The sequence below is a fragment of the Ambystoma mexicanum genome, chromosome 14 (genome assembly GCF_040938575.1).
Source record: "Ambystoma mexicanum isolate Mex_15411 chromosome 14, UKY_AmexF1_1, whole genome shotgun sequence".
Classification (NCBI taxonomy): Eukaryota; Metazoa; Chordata; class Amphibia; order Caudata; family Ambystomatidae; genus Ambystoma; species Ambystoma mexicanum.
The window spans coordinates 174,476,842-174,498,486 of record NC_090940.1 but is presented as its reverse complement, the minus strand read 5'-3'; the positions used below and the strand labels follow the sequence as shown (position 1 = coordinate 174,498,486).

The window sequence follows — 21,645 nt, the reverse complement described above, 5'->3', positions numbered from 1 at the left end:
CCCATCACCACAGTGCCCTACCTTCTTAAAATTCCGGATCGGGCAGCCTATATCCAAATCCAGGACTATCTTGAAACCAATAATCTCTTAGGGTTTAGACAATCTGGCTTCCATCCCAGACATGGTACAGAGACAGCCCTAATTGATTTGAAAACCCAAATCAAGGAGTTGAAAGACAAGGGCAAACTGGCGCTCCTGCTCCTCCTTCACCTTTCAGCAGCCTTTGATTTGGTCGATCACCAAATCCTCTGCCACCACCTCAAAATTGCGGCCCATTTCTGACGCAGCCACATCCTGGATCAACTCCTTTCTGGCAAACGGAACCATGAGGGTCTTCTCGCCCCTAGCTGCAGTTGACCCAACCCACGTCCCATGCGGAGTTCCACAAGGATCTTGTGTTTCTCCCACACTTTATAACGTGTTCACTAAACTGCTCTTTGATATACTTGACTATCTGGGTGTCTCCTACACTAATAATGCGGATGACACCCAGATACTCCTCCCTATCACTGGCGATTATGTAACAGCTGCTAAAGCGCTCTTTGGAGTATACACTGTCATCCAGGCCTTAATGGCTCATCATGGACTCTGCCTTAATGATGAAAAGACTGAATGAATCATTCTTTTTTTTATAACTGTTAGTTTTAAAAAACACAACAACAAAACAAACATGAATCATAGGCATACATTTGACCAAGCCAGAATGGCAATTTCAAAGACAAGAGGAGCCCTGCAGGGCCGAGAGCCGTCAGACATTTGTGGGATGAGGCAGGTAACCAATGCTAACAGCGGTACATATCTACTTACATTAACAAGTTTTAGTGAGCATCAAGCCATTTACCCCATATTTTTTCAAATTTGCGGGGGGAAGCCCCGTGCGTTATATGTCCGGCGTTCCGAGGCCGCGCATCTTTCCAGCTCATTGCTCCAGTGGTTCAGAGATAGTGAGTCAGCAGAGCCCCCAGTTAGCCACGATCAGTCTTTTGCCTGTCCCAAATGCTATCGCCAAAAACATTTTTTCGTATTTTGAGAGGTCAACTTCACCCCCGATGCATGAAAGTATCATTTTGGGATCCCTCGGGTTTGGTGTCGCCAGGGTAGCAGAGATCATGTTAATACATCCCTCCCAGAAGATCTGTAACACCCGGCAGTCCCATATCATATGGTAGAAGGTGGTGGGTTCCGTTTTGCATCTAAGGCATGTCTCGTCTTCGAGTCCCCCCATCTGGCCATGGCAGTGCGTGAACGGTATGAGCGGTGAAGGATTCTCAATTGTATTAGCCTGAGTTTAGATTCTATACCAATTTCTCTAGGGGACATTAATGCATCAACCCAGTCTTCTGGTTCCAGTTGGCCTATATCCCTTTCCCACTTCTCCTTGTGCCCGTCGAGCTGAGTAGCCCCGAAGGAGGTAAGGGCTTGATAGAGCGTGGAAGTGACCTTAGAGGGAATGCATTGTGGGAAGATATTGGTCTCAACGGGAGCACAGGTGGGGGTAGGTTGTCGTTACAGGGAATTGGGTGTGGATGGCGTGGGCCAGCTGCGCATGTCGAAACCGGTCCATGGGTGCGCGGTCGAATTGCTCTTGCATGGCCTCGAAGTCGAGGATGTGTCCCGTCCCCCCCCCCCCCCTGTATCACGTGTGCATATGTGTGTATCCCTTTTGCGTGCCAGTGACCGAAGGAGCCCATCTGTACTATTTCCGGGAGGAGAGCGTTGTGCCATAGGGGTTGAGATAGTGTTGTCTTTCCTTTCCAGCCAATTAGTTTGTGCGCCTCCTGCCAGGCCTGGCAAATATGGTGTCATTCTGGGTAACATCGGGGTTGGTTGTGGGTGGCATACAGGATCTGCGGTGGGGTTAGCGGCCTCATGATCTCTATTTCAATACGGATATGGGGGAGTGTGGGGTCTGCATGTATCCAGCCATTTACTACCCCGATCTGTGCTGCAAGGTAATGGGTGCGTATGCAGGGTAAACCGATGACTCCCTCCCAAACGGATCGCTGCAGCGTATCCAGGGCGATTCTGGGTTGCTTCCCGCCCCACAGCAGCGTGCAAAGGTGTCTCTGGTGAATGTCAAGTGGGGCATTTTGGAGTATGTACAGCAGTCTGGGGAGGGTGGTCATCTTGAATAGCACAGCTCTGCCCATTAGTTATAGGGGGAGTGATTGCCAGTGGGAGGTATCTCTATTGAACTGGTAAATTACTGATTGTAGGTTAAGTTGAAGGAAGCCACCAAGTGTCACATCGAGCCGTATACCCAGGTATTTATATTCCCTGATAGAGACATGATATGGGCAGGTCTCAGGGATCGCAAACTCGCCGCCCTGCATCGGGAAGTAAATGGTTTTGGCTTCATACACATTTAGGCCCGCAAAGTTCTGGTATTCCCTAAGAATGAGGGAGACAATCGGGCAGGAAGTGCGCGGGTTACTGAGGTATGAGGTCATCTGCGTAGAGCGATAGTCGGTCCAACCCCCCATGGTGAATCCTGTCCAGTTAGTGTTGGCCCTAAGCTCAATTGCGAGTGGTTTGATGGCCAGGAGGAAAAGAAGCTGGGAGAGCGGGCACCCCTGTCTCGTACCTCGACCCAAGGGAAATGATTCAGAAGACCTGCCGTTCACTTTTACCATGGCCTCCGGGAGTGCATAGAGAAGTTTAACCCATGATATAAATGTTTGCCCCAGGTTCATCCGAGCCATGATTGCCCACAGAGCCTCCCACCCCACAGTCAAATGCTTTTTCAAAGTCCACCGCCAGGCGGGCAAGTGGGGCTGGTATTTCCTTGGCTCTACTCAGCGCCAGTTGAACTCTAAGTAGGTTCATGCGGGTGGACTTATTGGGCATAAATCCACATTGGTCTGGGTGGACGAGGGTCTCTATCACCTGCAGTAGTCTGCTGGCGAGTGTTCTGGTGAGGACCTTAGCTTCACCGTTGATCAGGGAAATGGGGCGATAGGAGGCACATTCCTCTGGGGGTTTCCCGGGCTTATGTATGACTATTATGCATGCCTTCCTGAGGTCTGGGGGTGTGCTCCCAGCTCTTTGCTGCGTAGGAACATATGGTGCATGTGGGTGGGTAGTGTACCACCGAGGCACTTCGATGTTTCTGTAGGGAACCCATTGGGGCCCGGGGTTTTCCTGGGTTGGAGCTGTGCAAGCGCCTCCTGCACCTCGGTTACAGTGATTTCAGCGTTCAGGAGATCTGTTTGGGGCTGTGCGAGTTTCGGGATCTCTATCTGGTCGAGGTAGCATGAGGGTTCGGAAGGCGGGCTCTCGGCGGGTGGGGTATAGAGCTTCTTATAGTAGGCGGCAAATGCCTAAACAATGTCGGAGTCATCTGTGAGGAGTGTTCCGTCTGGAGACTTAATGACCCGTACGTATCCCCTGCTCTGTTCACGTCTCTCCATACAGGCCAGGGTCTTATTCGCCTTGTCGCCCCGTTCATAAATTTGGCTCCGGACTAGCTGATGGGCTGTTCGTGCATTGTCTTGAGACAGGTTGCTAAGGGCGTCTTGTGCCGTAGGTAGAGCCTCTTTTGTCTCTTGGGTGCAGTGTTCTAGGGTTTGCCGTTCGCACTCCAGGACACTTGCTTCTGCCTCTTTGATCCTTTGGACTTGTTGTTGAAACCTCCGAAATAGCTTCCCCCGGAGGACAATCTTGTACGCCTCCCAGAGCGAGATCGGGCAGTCCACTGAGCCTTCGTTGTTTTTGAAATATTCAGTCTTCTTTTCCAGTTCCTCCGCAATTTCAGGGAGGCATAGGTGATATGTATTCAGGCGCCAGTTACGATCTGGATATCGGCAGGAGTTCTTCATGGTCAGGAGGAGCGGAGAGTGGTCCGAAATACCCCTTGCGAGGAATTCAGCGTCAAGGAGCCTGTGATTTATGCTGCGGGGGATGAAGGCATAGTCAATCCTGGAGAACGACTTGTGAACGCCAGAAAAAAAGGAAAAACCAGCCTCATCGTTATGGTGAGAGCACCATGTGTCCGTCATTCCCATGGCTTCGGCGAACATGGCGAGTGGTGTGGAGGAGGGGCGGGTTCCTGATCTCCTGTGAGATCTATCGACTGCAGTGTCCATCACTTCATTAAAGTCCCCACCAATCACCCATACATCGGCCTCGTCTTCCAGTGGTAGGTTCCATAGTTCAGAGAGCGGTTCTTTCGTATGCGTGGGGGGGGGGGCATAGATTGCAGCGAGGCCCCATTTCTCGCCCCAGATGTCGGCAAGTATCATTACGTAGCGGCCCCGGGGGTCGGTTTTGACCTTCCTAACCTGCAGGGGGACTCGCTTGTGGACGAGTATCATCGTGCCCCTAGCTCCTGTCGTGGATTCGGCATGGTAGGTGTGAGTAGTTAGATCTTTTGAAGAAGTTGGTGCTCGTGCCTATCAAATGTGTTTCGTTTAGAAGAGCAATGTCTGGCGAGTATCGGTTGAGGTACTGGAGCACCAATCTTTGCTTTATGCTGGAGCTGAGGCCGTTAACGTTCCAGGAGAGCACGGTTACCTTGTTGGAGTTCGTTCTATCTGCATGGGTCTCTTATCAGGGCATCTGGGAGGATCAATGGCGGTCGCGCAGTTTCGGGAGGTGTGTAGTGATGTATTTTCAGCGGAGACGTCCGGGGGTCGTCTCGTATTGGTGTACTTGCTGCCTGTATGATAATTGTGTCAGCGGTCTTGCCCATAGACAGTGCTTGATTTCCTTGTCGGCGTTTACCCGTGTTGTGCCTTCTCGTCCCTTGATTGTTTCTTTAGTCCTTAAACTCCCCCCACCCTCCACCAATCCCCCTAAACTGGGAGCACCTGTCGCCCAAACATTAAACTTAATTCTTCGGGATAACCCAGGCTGTGATGGCGCACGCGCCGCATAAGGGGCGGCAGCCGCTAAGTGAGCACTCCCATTTTATGGAGCAGCAGTTTAGTCCCCTTGTTGCGTGGCCTTCCTCCCTTTCGCATCGTCTGCAGTGGTCGGTGAGCAAGGGGGCGATGGTCTCCCAGGCCGAGGCCGCTGTGTGGGCGGGCCCGATGGCGTACAGAGAGGTGAGACTCTGGAGTCTGAGGTTTAAAGCCAGTCCCATGCGTCTTTGGGATTGTAAAACAGGTGAGTAGTGCCCTCATACTGTACTTTTAGCAATGCCGGGAAGAAGAGGGCATATTTGACAGACCGCGACTGGAGCTTCTTCTTGACGGAGTCAAATGACTGGCTGGCTTTTTGAACTTCTTTAGTGTAATCGGGATAGAAACCGACCCTGTAGCCGTTGTATGTAATCGGGCCTGAGGCCCTTGCCATTTGTAGGATCGCATCATGGTAGTTCAGTAGACGTGCAATTATTGTTCTGGGCGGGGCATCCGGTGTAGGTCAGCCGGTGGGGACTCTGTGTGCTCTTTCCACTGAAACGAATTTGGACAGCTTCTTAGGGGCAAAGACATGGGTGAGCCAATCTTCTAAGAAGAGTTCTGTGCTGGGGCCTTCCTCTTTCTCTGGTATTCCGAGGATCCTGAGATTATTGCGCCGCGCCCTCCCCTCACTATCCTCAGCGCGGTTTTCCAGTTGGGCCACTTTTTGGGCGATCGCGGTGAGTTGTTGTTCCAGTCAGTGGGCCATGTCAGACACTCTGTTCCGCTTCTCCCACCCTGGTCGACAGGTTGCGGAGGTCTTGACGTATAAGGGTCATGTCAAAGGATAGGCCGCCCATTTTGAGTTCCAAGGATGTCCCCAATCGCTTTCATGAGGTCTGACAGAGATAGGGGGGTTGCAGGGCTCTCCGGAGGCGCCCGCCTCTTCTGGGGGCTGAAGCTCGCGCTGGGGAGGGGCTCCCACGGTGTAGAGGTCTATTTTACTTTGTGGCGTTTGCCGCTTGGATTTCTCCTTTCCCATGTCTTGATCGAGCGGCCCTGGTGGCAGGGATCCAGGTGCTTCTTGTCCGTTCACTGGGGTTGAATGCGGGATCGGGAGAGGTCCTGTATAGATCAGGCGGTTGTGTATAGGCTTCCAATAGCGGGGAGCCAACGCGAGGGGGGCAGCCTGTGGGGGAAGGAAGGTCGCCTCACTGGTAGTAGTGCCTCGTAGGGGTTGTTCTGGTGTGCCTCCACCGACTGTTTGCCACTTAGTGGGTGAGAGGTAAGGGGGGGGGGGTCCCACTTAATCCAGGAGTGTCTCCGTTGGTTGCGGGGAGGAGTGCCCTCCGCCCCACCACTCGTAGCCTGGCCCCGTACGGAGGATCGTGTCCTCGTCCGTAGAGTGGTACGGCACTGGCACGTGCCTGTCCCCGACACATAGTGGCCCCTGTGGTTCCTGTGATCCTAGCCAAATTGCATAGGGGCCTCGTGGGGAGGACCATGTCCTTGTTCATACGCAGGTGTGGGGCTGGCCAAAGTCTATCTTTGCCACATAGAGCGGCCCCCTGTTGTTTCTGTGGTTCTGCCGGTGATTTAGGGTGCACAGGGGGGGTCCCGAGGGGGAGACAGGGCAGTCCCACAGTTCACGCAGAGTCCGGGGGTTCACCGTGGACAAGGGGCGGCTCAGTTGGTGGTGAGAGGTGCCCCCTGTCCCACACTCCCAGTTCAATTCTGCTGCGTATACGCCTCGAGGGGGGGCTGTGACACTATTCTGTGCGCTGATATAGTGCTGGTCCGTGCCTATCTTTGGCACAGCTGTGGCCCTTGCGGGTTCTGTGGTCTTTGCAGCTGGCTATTTGCATAAGGGGCCGTGAGGGGAAGTAAGGCGAATCTCAGACCCCACACACCCGCGTCCCTTGTTATACGTTTGTCTGTTTGCAGCTTATCATCCCTCAGCGGTGGAGCGCAGCCCGCAGCTCTCCTTGCCGCACTGCCGCTCGACCCTGGGTGTTGCAGTCTCCTTGATGGGGGGAGGGGGGTTTCCAGGGGGAAGGTGGATAATGTGGGCCTGAGCCACGGGCGGGTATGGAGGCCAAGTTCGAGCAGGGGATGCGGTGTAGCGTTTCACCCGCTGCTTTCTGTGGCTGCAGGGCTCCGCACCGTCTGCGGCGCTGTCGGGGCCAAGAGGGGAGCCGTTATGTATGGCTATGGCACCGGTTGTGGCCACTTCGTGTCCCGCACTCCGTAAATTCCCCAGGGCCGGGGAGGTGAAAGGGGTTGCTGTTGGTTCTTTGGCGGTGTCGGCAGGGCGCCACAGAGTCCTGGAGGCAGTCCGGCAGTGTGTCCCCAGTGCGCCTTCTCGCACAGGATCCCCTGCGTTCGCCGTGCCTCGGCGGGGGGAGGGGGTGGGCGGTCTCTCCGCCTGCACTTCGATGGCCATGGCTCGCTCGCCTGCAGGGTCCAGGCAGATTATCGTGTCCACCGCACGGATTCTTTTCAGGGATGTGGCGGCTGCTTCCAAGCAGTATCCGCCACCACTCATGCATCGCTGGGGAGAAAATATTCAGCAAAAGGAGAGTATTTTGAAGGAAAAAATGTAGCGGCCGCCGGGAGCCGATGAGATTAGCTCTGCATGCGTCACGCGCAGTCGAATTAATCATTCTTAGCTCTCAATACAAACTGACCAAACTTGACTCCAAATAGAAGTCCTTCATCATTGATGGGAACGATATCAAAGTCTCCAAAAAAACACTTGGAATTTATCTAGACTCCACTCTGTCCCTCAATCGTCAAACCAACGCAGTTGTCTGTGTCATCCTATACTTGCAAATTGATTACAGCATGTCGACCCTTTCTGACAACCGAGAACCGTCTAATTCTCTAATTCTCGCCAGAACCCTCATGTCCATAATCGATTATTGCAACGCCCTATACCTTAGGACCAGTCAAAAAAACATCGATAAACTCCAGATCACGCAGAACGCCATCGGGGCAGCGCTCCATGTTCCCAGGCGCTCACACATATCCAACACGAGATGCAATTTGCACTGGCTACCCATCACCCACCGCATATCCCTCAAAGCTCTTGTACGAACACACAAGGCCCAGAACAACGCAGCAACGCTTACCTTTCCATGCGCTTCACACAACACACAGAAACTAGACCTCTAAGATCTTCTCAGGCCCAAACACTGACTATTCCTAGCTTCAAGCTTCAGACAGCCGTAGGCTCGAGTTTCCCAGTCCTCGCGGCTAAGCTTTGGAACACCCTACCTAATGCTCTCAGAAATGTTCTGCACATCCATTCCTTCAAAGATAAAACCAAATTGTGGTTACATGAACGGGATGCCCTAGCTTCCTCACCATAATCTCTACCCCTGCCAATCCCATTACTGTCTGCTCATTGTACTTAGACTGTTTCGGCTGTATATTCCGACTCGTTGCTCTGAGCTTTATGTAAATGTGTTAAATGTCTATTGCTTCTATTTGCTGTAACCTCCTCTTAAACGTGCGCCCGATTTGCGCCTCTATTCGATGCTCTGAACTTTATGTAAATGTGTTAAATGTACATTGTATCTATTTTCTGGAACCTGTAACACCCTTTTAAACATGCGCCCAGATGCTCGGGGCAAGGTGCGCACTACAAATAAACAAAATAACAAATGCAACTTATTCCCACCACACCTAAACCCATCATCTCTCCAGTGACTATTGGCAATTGGTGCACACAAGGAATTCTCATTTGACTTGGAACAAATGTAGATCCTCAACATGATAAAAGGACCAGCCCCCGGACCCTCCTTCTCCCAATAAAGGAATCTAAAGACCTTGTTGCACACCCTCTTCAGCACCACTTGCTAGCATTCTATTAAAGCCACCAACTGTCATCATACAATGCTCACTACAGATGGTAACTGTGCCCAAGAACTATGACGTGGTTATAAGGTAAAACTGAACTGATATGTGCCCCCTAAGAAAATGCTGGACTGAGACAGGAAGGCTCTAAGGAAAAACTGCAACGGTACAGTGAACTGAATCATTGTCTGGAGATGCAGTGTCAATGGAATGCCGAGTGCAACAGATGAAAATGACAGAACTGACAAGTAATATGTGGCTGTCCCATCCTAGAAAGTACACTTGCATGCTGGGAGTCCTTATTAGGCTTGGTACGAACACCGGTATTTATATGAAGCCACCCAGATTTCCTAGACTTGATTAACAGCGAAGAAAAGCAAAGGTGCTATTACAAAAACCTGAGAGACACGTAATAATACAATTGAACACCTTTATTGTACAGAGGAGTTTGCGGTTGAAATTACGCCTGTAAATTGAAGAATGATTCTCCAACATTAGTGGCTGGCATTCCTGGCTTGCTGCTATAACTGTAGGCAGAGGGATTACAGTTTGAGAAGTGCAACGTTCACTTTTTTTCAGAATTATTCTAAGCCACCACTCCGCCTTGTGTGCCTTCCCTCTACCTTCCCAGGATGCAGGACTGGGGGAAAGCCATAGAGGATACATCTGCAACAGAAAACCAGATGAACGGTGTCTGGATGAGAGATCTAATCCATGCACTCACTTTGACGTGTCCACAGTCCTTATCTAGGGTCCTTAACTTGACTCCAAAACCCACCACTCCTCCCCTCTCACCCTATTCACCTCCCGTGTGCCAGCGATATACAGCCCCCGGGATCCATTTTTGAGGAAGCGCAAACTGTTTTGCTTGAGGGAATTGACAGCGAATGGCGTGCTAGGGAATGTTTCTTGTGGACTGGATCTTCCCTCTCCACTATGCCTGCCCTCCGGTTCCAGTCATTCCATGGGTTCTTGGGAGGTTTCACGCAATCTAGATCGCCCCGGATTGGTCGAGTCGTACCTTCGGGACTTGACCATCTGCCCAACTCTATGGTTGCCTCGTCGCCCGGATCTCTGAACCCAGTCGAAAGGTTGGGTGTTCCATCCAAACCCAGAATCCTTCAACTTACATGCAGATGAGAAGTGATGACTAGGACCTCTCGGAGGTGGTATTCTAGGTGCTGCTGGCTGTACGCAGACCATCTACAAGATCTCTGTATGTGTGCAGGTGGAGAAGATTTGAGCCGTGGTGCAGGGAACGCAAGATTGACCCCATCGTTGGCCCCAACACCAGAATTCCTTCAGTCACTGGCCTCTTCAGGCCTTCATGTCGCCACAGTCAAAAGATACTTGGTGGCTTTGTGTTCAAAAGTCTCCGGATCAAGGCTTTTTCTTCACGATCCCGGTTATGCCCCAATTCCTGAAGGGCTTTGTGAATAAGTTTGTGTATCCCTTTCGTTGTCTCTGTTTGTATTTGAAACTGGTTATCATCTTTCTTATGGTGGCTTCTTTTGAGCTGTTATATTCTTTGTGGCTACAAATGTTGAAAACCTTCTTTCTGGTGGCCATCACTTCAGCCAGATGTGTCAGCGAGTTGCAGGTCCTTTCTTGCAAACTACCATTTCTTTGTTTTTTCCGGGGAAAAGGGTATCTCTTAAAGTGAGACCAGAGTTCTTACCTAGGATGCTGTCGGAATTCCATCTTTCTCAGGCGATGGATCTACCCACTTGCACCCCTCCAAGGATGAGCATTTCCACTGGTTGGACCCCAAGAGCTTTAAGCTTCTATTTGTATTGAGGACTGCCATGAGGAAGGCTATGGCTGGAGAAAGCAGCGTGGAAGCACCTTTAGGGGCTGGTTGATTCTGAGTGAGTAGTTTCACAATGATTGTAATCCTTTTTTTTGCGTGCTTGTTTGTTTTAATATATTTAAAAAATATATATTTATTTAATCATTTATGTATCTATATTTGTGGGTGAGCATTGTGTGCTAATCTGGTTCCTATCTAGTCTTTCTTTTGGCTTCTGAGCCTGTTTCTGGGCTGCATCCAAAGGATGAAGTCTGTGGGGTGTAGTCCTTTTGTTTGTCTGGCCTTTTCCCAGTCCCACCCTCCCCTCTTGCAATTGGTTAGAAAAGTCAGGTGTGTTTGTGGCTTGGCTCTAGCAGCCATTTTCAATTTGCTTTGAGGACTGCCATGAGAAAGGATATGGCAGGAGAAACCAGTGTGGAAGCACCTTTAGTGGCTGGTTGATTCTGAATGAGTAGTTTCACAATGATTGTAATCCGTTTTTTGCGTGCTTGTTTCTTCTAATATATTTATTTTAAAAAAAATTTAAAAAAATGTAATCATTTATGCATCTATATTTTTGGGTGAGCATTGTGTGCTAATCTGGTGCCTGTCTAGTGTTTCTTTTGGCTTCTGAGCCTGTTTGTTTCTGGGCTGCATCCAAAGGGTGCAGTCTGTGGGGTGTGTAGTCCTTTGTTTGTCTGGCCTTTTCACATTCCCCTCCAACCCGTCCACCTCCCCTGATTGGTGTGTCCACCTGGTCATAACAGACCTTCCCAGGGCAGCCCTCTGCCCGGCAGCCCCCTCGGCTAAGAGCCGCGAGGCAAAGGGCGGCTCCTACAGTAGAGGCTCCAAGGCGTGTCTACAGGTGTCCACAGGGGAAGCAAAGGAAGCCAGCAGCCAACAGACAGCAACAAAACTGTGTGGCATGGGTGGGGTGTAGAGCAATTACTCTACTACAGAAAGCCCTCGCCACTCTACCTCACCTCTCCATAACGTAGACTGCCATAGAATTACGCCATGCATTCATAGAGTTTTGTGACCACAAGCCTAATTCCATTCTTGGCCCGACTGTAAATGTTGCATTGCATTACGCACTAACACACTAGCCAATGTTAACTAGTGCCACACCTATACAGAAATGTTAAGATTAGCCTGCGTCATCTTTAGACAGGGTTAACGATGTTAGCTTGCGCCACTTAGATGAAGTTCTCAACTTTAGTCTGCGTCGCATCTAGATAGAAATGTCAATGTTAGCATGTACCACACTTGGATGGAATTCTTAACGTTAGCTTGTGTCGCATCTAGATAGAAATGTGAATGTTAGCATGCGCCACACTTGCATGAAACTGTGTATCACTGGTGCCCAGGCAGGAAAACGGCGTCCCTCAACTTCTTCTGGAGGTACGGGCCTTGCTGAGGAAGGGCGCGATAGAACTCGTCTCAAAGAGGCTCCAGGGTGCTGAAGTGTACTTTCCGTACTTCCTAGTCAGAAAGAAGACTGGCGGTTGGCGGCCCATACTAGAGCGCTGCCGCCTCCACAAGTACATCGGGTCCCAGAAGTTTTCAACACGTGCTGGGGCAGTTGGGGGGGGGGGGGGGGGGGGAGGGAGGGTTCCTATCATCGCTGGACCTGGAGGATGCCTATTTTCACATCTCAATTCACAAAGGACACCAAGTTTCTAAGCTTTGTGGTTGAAGGGCAACATTACCAATTCAAGGCCCCTCCCTTTGGATTGAGATTGGCACCATGGGTGTGCATCAAGGGTTTTCACCAAGTGTCTGACGTCTGTGGCGGCACAGCTTTGTCTGCAGGGATTCACATCTACCCCTACCTGGACGATTGGCTCATCCGAGCAAAATCAATAGAGACAGCCGGTCGAGCACACGGCGAGGACTGTCTGGCTACTCGCGCAACTGGGGTTCTCAATATACTTTGAAGTCCTGCTTGGTGCCATCGCAGGACGTGCGGTTTCTGGGGTCCTGGCTCAACAGTGTCGAGCTTGGCGTCCCTGTCGGAGGAGAGGATAGCGGCCATCCTCAGCAAGGTACAACTGCTGTAGACACTGAAGATCGCAAGGGTGAGGTCCATAAAGTCCCTCCTCGGCATGAAATCATGCATATACTTCGTGCAGCTGTGCAGGCTGCGGATGCAACCACTGCAGGCGATCCTCAACGCCTGTTGGATCCAGGTATCGGAAAGCTTTGAGGACAAGGTCACCCTCTGAGAGTTTCCGTCGAGCGATTCGGCGTTAGGGTGTCCACATCTGTCGGCGGGCGCAGACTTCCAGACCTCACCCCTTTCATCAGGAGACTGTCACGATGGACACCTCCCTGGAAGGATGAGGCGCACACATCGGATGGCTCCACACAAGAGGCCTGTGGCTACCGGAGGAGAAGTCGTTGCACATCAATCTTCTGGAGCTATGGGCAGTGTTTTGGGCCCTCAAGTCTTTCCTTTAGTCCCTCAAGGGCAAGGTGGTGCAGATCTTCAGACACCACCACCACCACAATGTTGTACATCCGGAAGCAGGGGGGGCACCAAATCCCGGCGCTCTCCATTGAGGCGCAGGACCTATGGCGCTGGGCCGTCTCCCAGGAGATGTTCCTCGTCCCGTTTCACCTAGCAGGAGTGAAGAAAACCATTGCCCACTCTCTCTGCAAGGAGCTGTGCTCGTGCCACGAGTGGGAGCTTCAGCAGAACCAAGTGGATCTTCTGGTCCGACGATGGGCCACTCCCCAGATCGATCTGTTTGCAACGGCAACAAACACCAAGTGCCGGAGGTTTTCCAGCAGGTTTCCCCATCCGGGGAGCATGGGGGATGTATTCTCATTCCCCTGGGATGGCCTGTTTCTCAATGCGTTCCTATAATACCCCCCTGCCCACCTCCCCCCTTGCCGTTGCTTCTGCGACTCATCAACTCAGACGGTCCCAGTGCAGGATGATCCTTGTTGCACTGGCGTGGCCGAGGCAGATATGGTACCTGGACCTTCTGGACATGTCGGCGTCCTCTCCAGTCAAGCTTCCGGCGGACACAGATCTTCTTGCCAGAGAACACAGCGCGATTCTGCACCACTACCCGGGGTTGCTGAGCTTGCAGGCCTGGCTCCTGCAGCTCTAGAGTTTGGTGGATGCAATCTTCCAGCGGACTGCAAGGAAGTACTTGCCAAGGCCAGGGCTTCATCTACACTGAAAAGCTACGGACATAAGTGGAAGAGGTGCACAAACTCGACTTTCTACGGATTACGCTCTGCAGGTGCTGCCGTACGTACTGTCGCTGGCCAAGGCAGGATTGGCTCATGCTTCCATCAAGGGTCATCTGGCAGCCATCTCCCGCTACACCAGAACACCGGGACAGTCGTCGTTATGGTCACACCGCCTGGTCAAGGAGTTCATCAAAGGACTTTTCCGTTTGTTCCCGCCGGTGAAGGCTACTGCCCAGGTGTGGGAGCTCAAAGTGGTGCTGACCAGGCTCATGGGTCCCACGTTCGAGCCTATGCATTCGGCGCCGCTGAAGTTTGTCGTGGAAAACATTTTTTGTGGCCATCAACACGAGTGGGAGATCTTGTCTTCTTGTAAATCACCTTAGTTAACATTCCATGAGACTAGGGTGGTGCTGCGGACGCACCCCTCCTTCATGCCCAAGGTGCCGTCGGACTTCCATCTTAACAAGCCCTTGGTGTTACCTGTTTTCTTCCATCGCCTTCGTCGCCGGCTGAGAGGACTTTGCACTCGCTGGATGTAGCTAGAGCGCTGAAGTTCTACGTAGACCGCACAAAGATTTTTCGCAAGACATCACAGCGGTTTGTGAACTTTGGCCCTGTGAATAAGGGAAGGCCCTCTCCAAGGCTTCCATTTCCAGGTGGCTCTCCAGCTGCATCACCCATTGTCACCCGTTGGCAAACGGACCATTGTCTGGCTGTCTGAGAGCCCATTCAACCAGAGCGATCTCTGCAACGGTGCGTTCCTGTGTGGTGTGCCCCTGCTGGACATCTGCAGGGCTGCTACATGGAGGTCGACGCACACCTTCACGAGATTCTACTGTGTCGACCGGGATTCCAGGGAGGAGTCCAGAGTCCGCCAAGCAGTGCTGCGCAACCTGTTCGCTTGAAGGTGAGCCTGGTGAGGTGAGATGCTTAATGTTGAGCCTTGCCACCTCCCGTGGTTGTGCATGTGTGTACTGCTATGTATTCTTTATTCATGTGAATCCATGCCAGACCCCATGCTGGAGAAGGAACAAGTTACTTACCTGTAACTGTTCTCCAGCATGGGTCTGGCATGGATTCACATGCAAACCTGGCCACCTACCCCTCTGCGACTCTTCTCTTGGTCCTATTACCACTGTACATGCTACCAAATCTGAAGATGGCTGCCAGAGGAGGGGCTTAGGTAAAGGGCAGTCATTGGCTGGGGGCAGTATAACCCAGAGACCAGTGATTGGTTGTTAGGAGAAAGACCGTTCAGAAGTGAAACTGATTTTTTTTCTTTACTGAGGATTTCCAGCCTGACGGGGAATGTTCATGAGCATGTGAATCCATGCCAGACAACAGTTGCAGGTAAATGACTTGTTCCTTATAGACTGCAAGCAAAAGGGGATGAAGTTAGGACTGCAGGGCTCTTAAGCATCCTTGGAGGTTTAACGACTGCATGTGTTTCAGATACTGTGTGCTGGACCTGACCGTCGTCATGGCCTGTGATAGTGGAAAAAGCCTGTTGAAAGTTTGACTGGAGATCGTGGACAATGCAAACATGTTGCCACACGCTCTGCATGCTATGGATGTGAAAAAAGCAATTTATTTGTCATTGCAGTTAGTATTTGTTTTTCAATACTGACTGATTTAGCAGTAGAGACTGTTCATTGATGATTTAGATTGTAGTCTTAAACTGTTCATATGAATTGCGTAAATCTTAAGATGCCCCTTTATTGGATTTTTATTGACCTAAAAGCCACCTTTTGTCTCTGTGGGCCATTCCTGTTGTACTGGGAAACATTGGCTCATGTGTCGTTTGGAATTCATGGAAAAGTTGCAGAAGGAATCATCACACAGGGTGCCGTAGGGCTCTACTTGCCCCAACATTAACATGTTAAATGACAGTGGCCTTCAAGGTTCGAAATTGAGGAGAGCCTGCAGCGATTTAGCTCCTGCTTTTAGCCAAGAAGAGCCTGGTTAACTTGACAGAAAAATACCAGTAGCTACTTTTGGATCTCCAGCCCAACTGATGCGAAACAAACACACCTGTGTGAATTTAAGTCTGTGCACTTATCGATCAATACATCTAGACTACATTTGAAGAAGCATAAGAGATCAAAAATAGACATTATATTTTTGAAACTTGCGTTGAAGTTCGATTTGCAGAGAGCTATGTACTAGCTCCTCGTTCTGCAGTGGTAGCTTCTGCTCACAGATTAATGCAAGAGACCCAGAAGCTGCTGTTAGCTCCTGCTCATCCAGTCTTAATTTTGATCCCTGTTTCTGAGTATTAATGTCAAAAGTGGATTTCCTCAAAAATGGGGGGCGACTAGTGTTCTAATCTTGCTTTTTGCAAGCAATGCTACCCTCCTAGCAGACACAGAAAATGGTGCGAGTGAGCTCTAAAGATGTTTCAGGCTTACTGTAAATGTAAGGGTCTGACCATGAACGGAGGGCATGTCATATTAGTGCACTGGAGATGGATTCTCTCTCCAGGCCAGTGTGTTGGACTTTCAGATGTTATGTGGATATATTTGCTTCACTTTGTCAATTGGAGCTCTTATATTCTGTTCCAAAATGTTCCTTTTAGCCTGGCTTTAGCTTTGCACTTACTCTTTATTAGAAACCCTTCAATACATGATTGTGTTCATGTTTCATATCTCAATTTATCTTTTTTCACCCTCCTCCTGCTGGCTTGGAAGGCTTTTTCATTTGTGGAGGTAGAATTGGCAAAAATCCTTTAGTGCTCTTGTCAAAGTAGGATCTACAAATTGCCGTACACTTTACATTGTTTTTGTTTCTCCTTCTTTTGCAGTGGACAGTGGGAGGTGGGGGCACAAAAAGTAAGAAGAAGGTAAAAGCTGGGAAAGGGAGTGAAAAGAAGGGAACCATGAAGAAACAGACCAGCAAAGCTGCTTCTTCTGACAGCTCTGACCGTGACAGTTCTGCAGAAAGTTCAGCTCCTGAAGAAGGTAAAAAGTTATTTTGCGAAGTGCTTGCTGTTTGTTTGACTAAGTCTTATCCCTGGGCACTCTCTACAGATAGTATATCTAAAGTAGAGTCTGTGAGACACCAGGGAGACCATGGGTGGTTTTCACTAATGGAAGAATGATTTCAAGTGTCTTAATAGCAAGGGACAAGAACCCACAGACTTGGCCAAGACCTGGACGAATGTAAAAGCTTCTACAACTATAGAATTTGTCTTCACTTGGTGGTCATGCACCGTTGAGGTGGACGCAGTCTCTGCCAAGAGGGGATGGCAGTAGTTGCCTGTGTATAAAATTGGAAATAAATGCACATGGGAACCGAATTATCTGGTCTCTGGTTAGTCTTAAACATTTTTAAAAGATCACTTTATATACCTGTGAGATGGCTTATGTACAGGTATAAATCTTGGCAGATCACAAATGGGAAATGCACTCATTTATGACAGAATTTGCTCAAAACATAAATTTGTTTCAGGCTCGTGTTTGTCATCTTAAGTCGGGTATGATTATAAGTAATGATTTATTGTCCCAAGTAAGATCCTCACCCCATGGTAGGGAAATGATGGATTCTTGGGGAAACGTCCCGCAGATTGACTATAGGGAATTGCACGAGACAGGGCATGGTCATGGTTTTACAACGGGTCTGTTTCCCTGGGATATGAGGCTGTACAATGGGAGATGATCCCTAGATGCCCAGTAGGAAGAGAGTGGGTATGAAATGTCAAATTGACCTTAAATTGGAATACAAGAGGATTTAGGCACCTCTTGACAAGTAAGGGGTAAATGCGAGAACTGGCCAATTGTGCAGTACTTATGCTCCAGGAAATCTGGTTAGACTGCGCATTGATGGTGGATGGCTTTCAGGTTTACCAGGTACTGGCTAATAAGGGGGGGGGGCAAGAGGGCACCCTTTTGGTGGGCTAGTGATTGGAGTCCACCACAAAATTAAGTCACGCAGTAGGACATCCATCCATGGTAGGAGACAGTGTTAGCAGTAGAACTGTAGATAATCTCCCTGGTAGTGTAAATAAGATGCTTAACAATATTTATTCCCCACCGGGCACGGGAATCCTGGCTCAAGTGTTCGAACAGATCTTGGTAAACTGTGATACTAGCTTAGGATACCCGGTATTGGTGGGAGGTGATTTTAATGCCAAATGTGTGGACGAGATACTGAGTGCCTTGTGTGGAAGGCTAGAACAGGTTGGTACTTTGCGACAAGGTAACTGTAAAGGTAAAAATGGATAACGCTCTTGCTTACTTGGGGTTTAGTAATGCTAAATGGTCGTACCAAAGGTGACATTCCCAGTGATTACACATGGACTGGGAATAATAATTCATCAACATTTGACTATTACTTTGGGAATTACCAGTGTCTTGGGTGGGTGGAAAATGTACAGGGGGTTCACAATTATAGTAATGACCATAATAATTTGGCGCTAGGTCTGTGGTTGGCCGTACATCAACATGTGAATAAGATGGGAACCGGGATGGCTACACATTTTGGTGGTAACCATAGTTGTTGGGCTCCCAGGCAAATTACTAGAGATAGTAATTACATAGTGCAAAGTTTCTATCAATAAGGCACCTATCTGTTTGATCTAGCCCCTGATGACGTGGAGGACTCGATTAGGGCTGTTGCAAATAAAATGGGTGGTTGTTCCAGGCTGTCTACATCCTTTTGCAACAAGCCTACTAAGGTGTTCGACATTGCCATTAGAGACACACAACGTGCAAACTCAAAGATTAATCAATCCGAACCCTTTGATAAGGGGAGGATGATTAAGGTAGCTAGGATTAAAAAAAATAATATAAAAACTGGCTTAGTGGTTGAGAGCGTTCTGTGTTGAACGCACAATTGCAAAACATGATTGGTATTGTGCGAGGGGGCAACCCTAGGAAAATAGGGTATTAAACCTGATACACGAGAGTGATTGTACTAGGTATATAAAAGATAGAGGGGACTTGCAAATACCATCCCACCGCCTGTCTATCTGCTGAAAGGATGGCATTTGAATATTGGAACAAATTACTTTGAAAACTCCATGAAGAGACTCACCTGGACCAAATGCACTGGCTAATGTGATCCTTAAGCAAAACTCGGTGGCCTGGGCAATAATCTTTAAGATGCTGTTTGATGAAGTTTGTAAGGGCAGATTATACCTAATTTGTGGCAGCAATCTCTTTTGGTACCCTTGTTTAAGAAAGGAGATAGGATGCGCCCAGATAATTACAGATTACTCTCTACTAGATTTCAAGGGAACATTGTTTCCAATGTTCACTCTTGAGGCGTTCCAGAAATCGGAAGCAAGTAGACAGATTTTGCACTTCTCCCAAAAAGGGTTTAGACCTGGATGCAGTACGATCAATAACCTAAGGATATTTGATATATTGGGTAGAGAAGCAATGGGAAGGGCGGGCCACGCTGTATGTAACATTTGTAGATTTTCACACAGCTGTTGATGGAGTTAATCACGAGAAGCTATGGGCTAAGTTGAAAAAGTGAGGGGGTGGACAGCGGGGTGTGGGGTGCGGGGGGCGGCGGGGAGCCCCTTAGCCAATGAGGAGGCTCGAATGGGGCAATCCCTGCTCCGAGCCTCCCCAAGGCTGGAAGCTGCCTTCGTCCCCCGCCGGGGGAACTCATACGTTTTTATTTTTTTCCCTCGAACCCCCTTCCCTTCAAACTATCCCCTCCTTGCCCTCCCAACCCCACAACCCCACCTACCTTTTTTTTTTTTTCTTTTTCTCGGGAGCGAACGTGCTGGGAACACTTCTGTTCCCAGCACATCCGTTCCCGATGGCTGGCATGGAAAGGGAAAATGGGCTGTTTTCCCTTTCCTGGCTGCCGTTTTATTTGACAATTATTTTCTGTTTCGAAACAGGGCATCAATTAGTACCCCGGTCTAACGGGCCGGGGTACTAATGGCCATAAGACCCAAGGCGGCGGGCCAATACCACCCACGGTAATGCCCCTGGTGCCTCGTTAAGGCCATCGCTACGCTCTGGCCTTTAACTAGGGGCCCCGGGGGCATTACCTGGGGCGATATTGGCCCACCGCCTAGGGTCTTATTGCCACAATAAAACATGCTTTTTGTGATTACTGTATGAATTCTGACTCGGGAGTTTGTGTTTGGTGTTTGGTGTCTGGGGTAAGGCGGAGAAGAAATTGTCAGAAGTCAATAAAGCAAGGCTAGCATAGATTGTACCGTTGATGGTAAGGCCGTCTAATTTTAATAGGCATATGCGCATTAGACTCATGGTTTTATTGTGTTATATAGGTAAAGGAAAGGTATGGCATTGGGTGACTATGCAGAGGCCATATAGTAGTAGACGGTTTGATTTTATGTCAACGCCTAGAGAAGAATGTAACCTTCTGTCTAATTTGGTAAGAGACTTAATATATTCCAGGCTTGCATTCATTAGTATGTATTCTATAGTTGTCTGAAAGTATATTGCAATTTTAAATGTATCAAGTGTTTTTTATTTATAGTATATTAACATGGTTTATTGTATTTTATGAAACTTTTATAGCTATTTATGCTCCATATCATGAACTGTCAATGTATAAGTTGAAAGATGCTGATTAATAAATTGAAAATATATCATGTATTTTGGTAATATTTAATCTTAATGTCTAGTGTGTAAAAGTTCTTTGAACCATATACAAATATAATAATTTTAAAATATGGGCATTTTTGATTTGTCAATCCATTTAAGAGAAGTAGCGCAAAGATGTTGTAGGGATAAAAAGTGTTCCTTACCTACAATTGAAGAAAGGAAGTCAAAACCTGCCCGAATGTCTACCAGCTACAAAAACTGGATTAGGCAACACAAGAGCTCATTAAATTCAAACTGGAAGCTTATGTTCTCCCTTCTTCGAGGGAATGATGAAAGATTTTTGGCAGGTTATAGGTAGCACCTTAGGAATGCCATTTGTTGCCTGAAATTAGTCTGCCACACGTATATTCTGGAGTTATATTTCATCCAAGCTATCATTGAGACCTTGTATGTAACCTCCCCCCATCCCATAGTCTAGAGCCAAAAATGGATTTGACACCTTGTACCATGAGAAAATGGTATATTGGCAGGCAATTCATCTCCAACAAAGGATTCAACATTGAAGTTTTCTTAACTATTTACTTGGGAGTACAATTCCAGGAATGCTATATGGCCTGGAGAATATCTGCCAGGAGGCCGTTTGGGGCGGGGGGGGGGAGCTGGGAGAGGGGGGTTCGATGCTACACTCAATATTGGGTGTACCAATTGCTGTCCCAGTAGCAGTACTCTGTTTAGAGCTGGTGATGCAGTCTCTCAGATCATTATGGACCCTTCAGTGCACTGAACTGTAGTTTAAGTTTATTTAGATTGATGAAGCTGGTGATGCATTGCTTTGCCAGACACTAAGTGGTCGATGCAAATCTTGCATAAACCAATTAGTAACAGTCTGTAATTGCACATGTAAATGATATTGGTTCAAAAATGGATCCTGCCCATGGGTTATTTAACACACAGCTTATGCTGAAAAATAAGAAGCAGGATTGTGATGTGTGTTAACACCTTACACACACAAAAACTGTATGTTGACTATTGTAAGTAGAGCTTTAGGCCACGGCACCCTTCCTCCTACTTGAGTTATGCCCCATAAAGCTGAATATTTTTGATTTAATATTCTTTCAACTGCATATTTGGGGGATGGAGAGGGATAAAAGTGGAAGAAAGATGCTGTAGGTTGTGCCAGCAAACAATTGAAACTAGCCGTCCTATATTAATTCTGTGCCCAATTCTGCGACAGATATATTAAGGGCTACATGAAATTTCTAACCACCAAGGATGAAATCCATTCTGACCAGTTTTAAGGTTCCATCTTTAGTGCAGAACCTCTGATAATCGTAGCAGCTGCATACAATGTTTGGAAAGAGGGTTTGATAATGCTTGCTGTCTAATATGGTATGACTTAATCTTTCCTAGGAGGAACAAACCT

The 21,645-nt window shown here is 48.7% G+C and overlaps 1 protein-coding gene across 1 annotated transcript in view; it reads left to right on the top strand.

Annotated features, from left to right (window-relative positions):
• The window catches only part of RTF1 (RTF1 homolog, Paf1/RNA polymerase II complex component), a 956,198-nt gene that overhangs the window by 132,161 nt on the left and 802,392 nt on the right, over positions 1–21,645 (top strand). Inside the window, exon 3 of the mRNA XM_069638847.1 lies at positions 16,493–16,649. Coding sequence (XP_069494948.1) covers positions 16,493–16,649 — 157 coding nt within the window. The remainder of the gene's footprint in view (positions 1–16,492; positions 16,650–21,645) is intronic.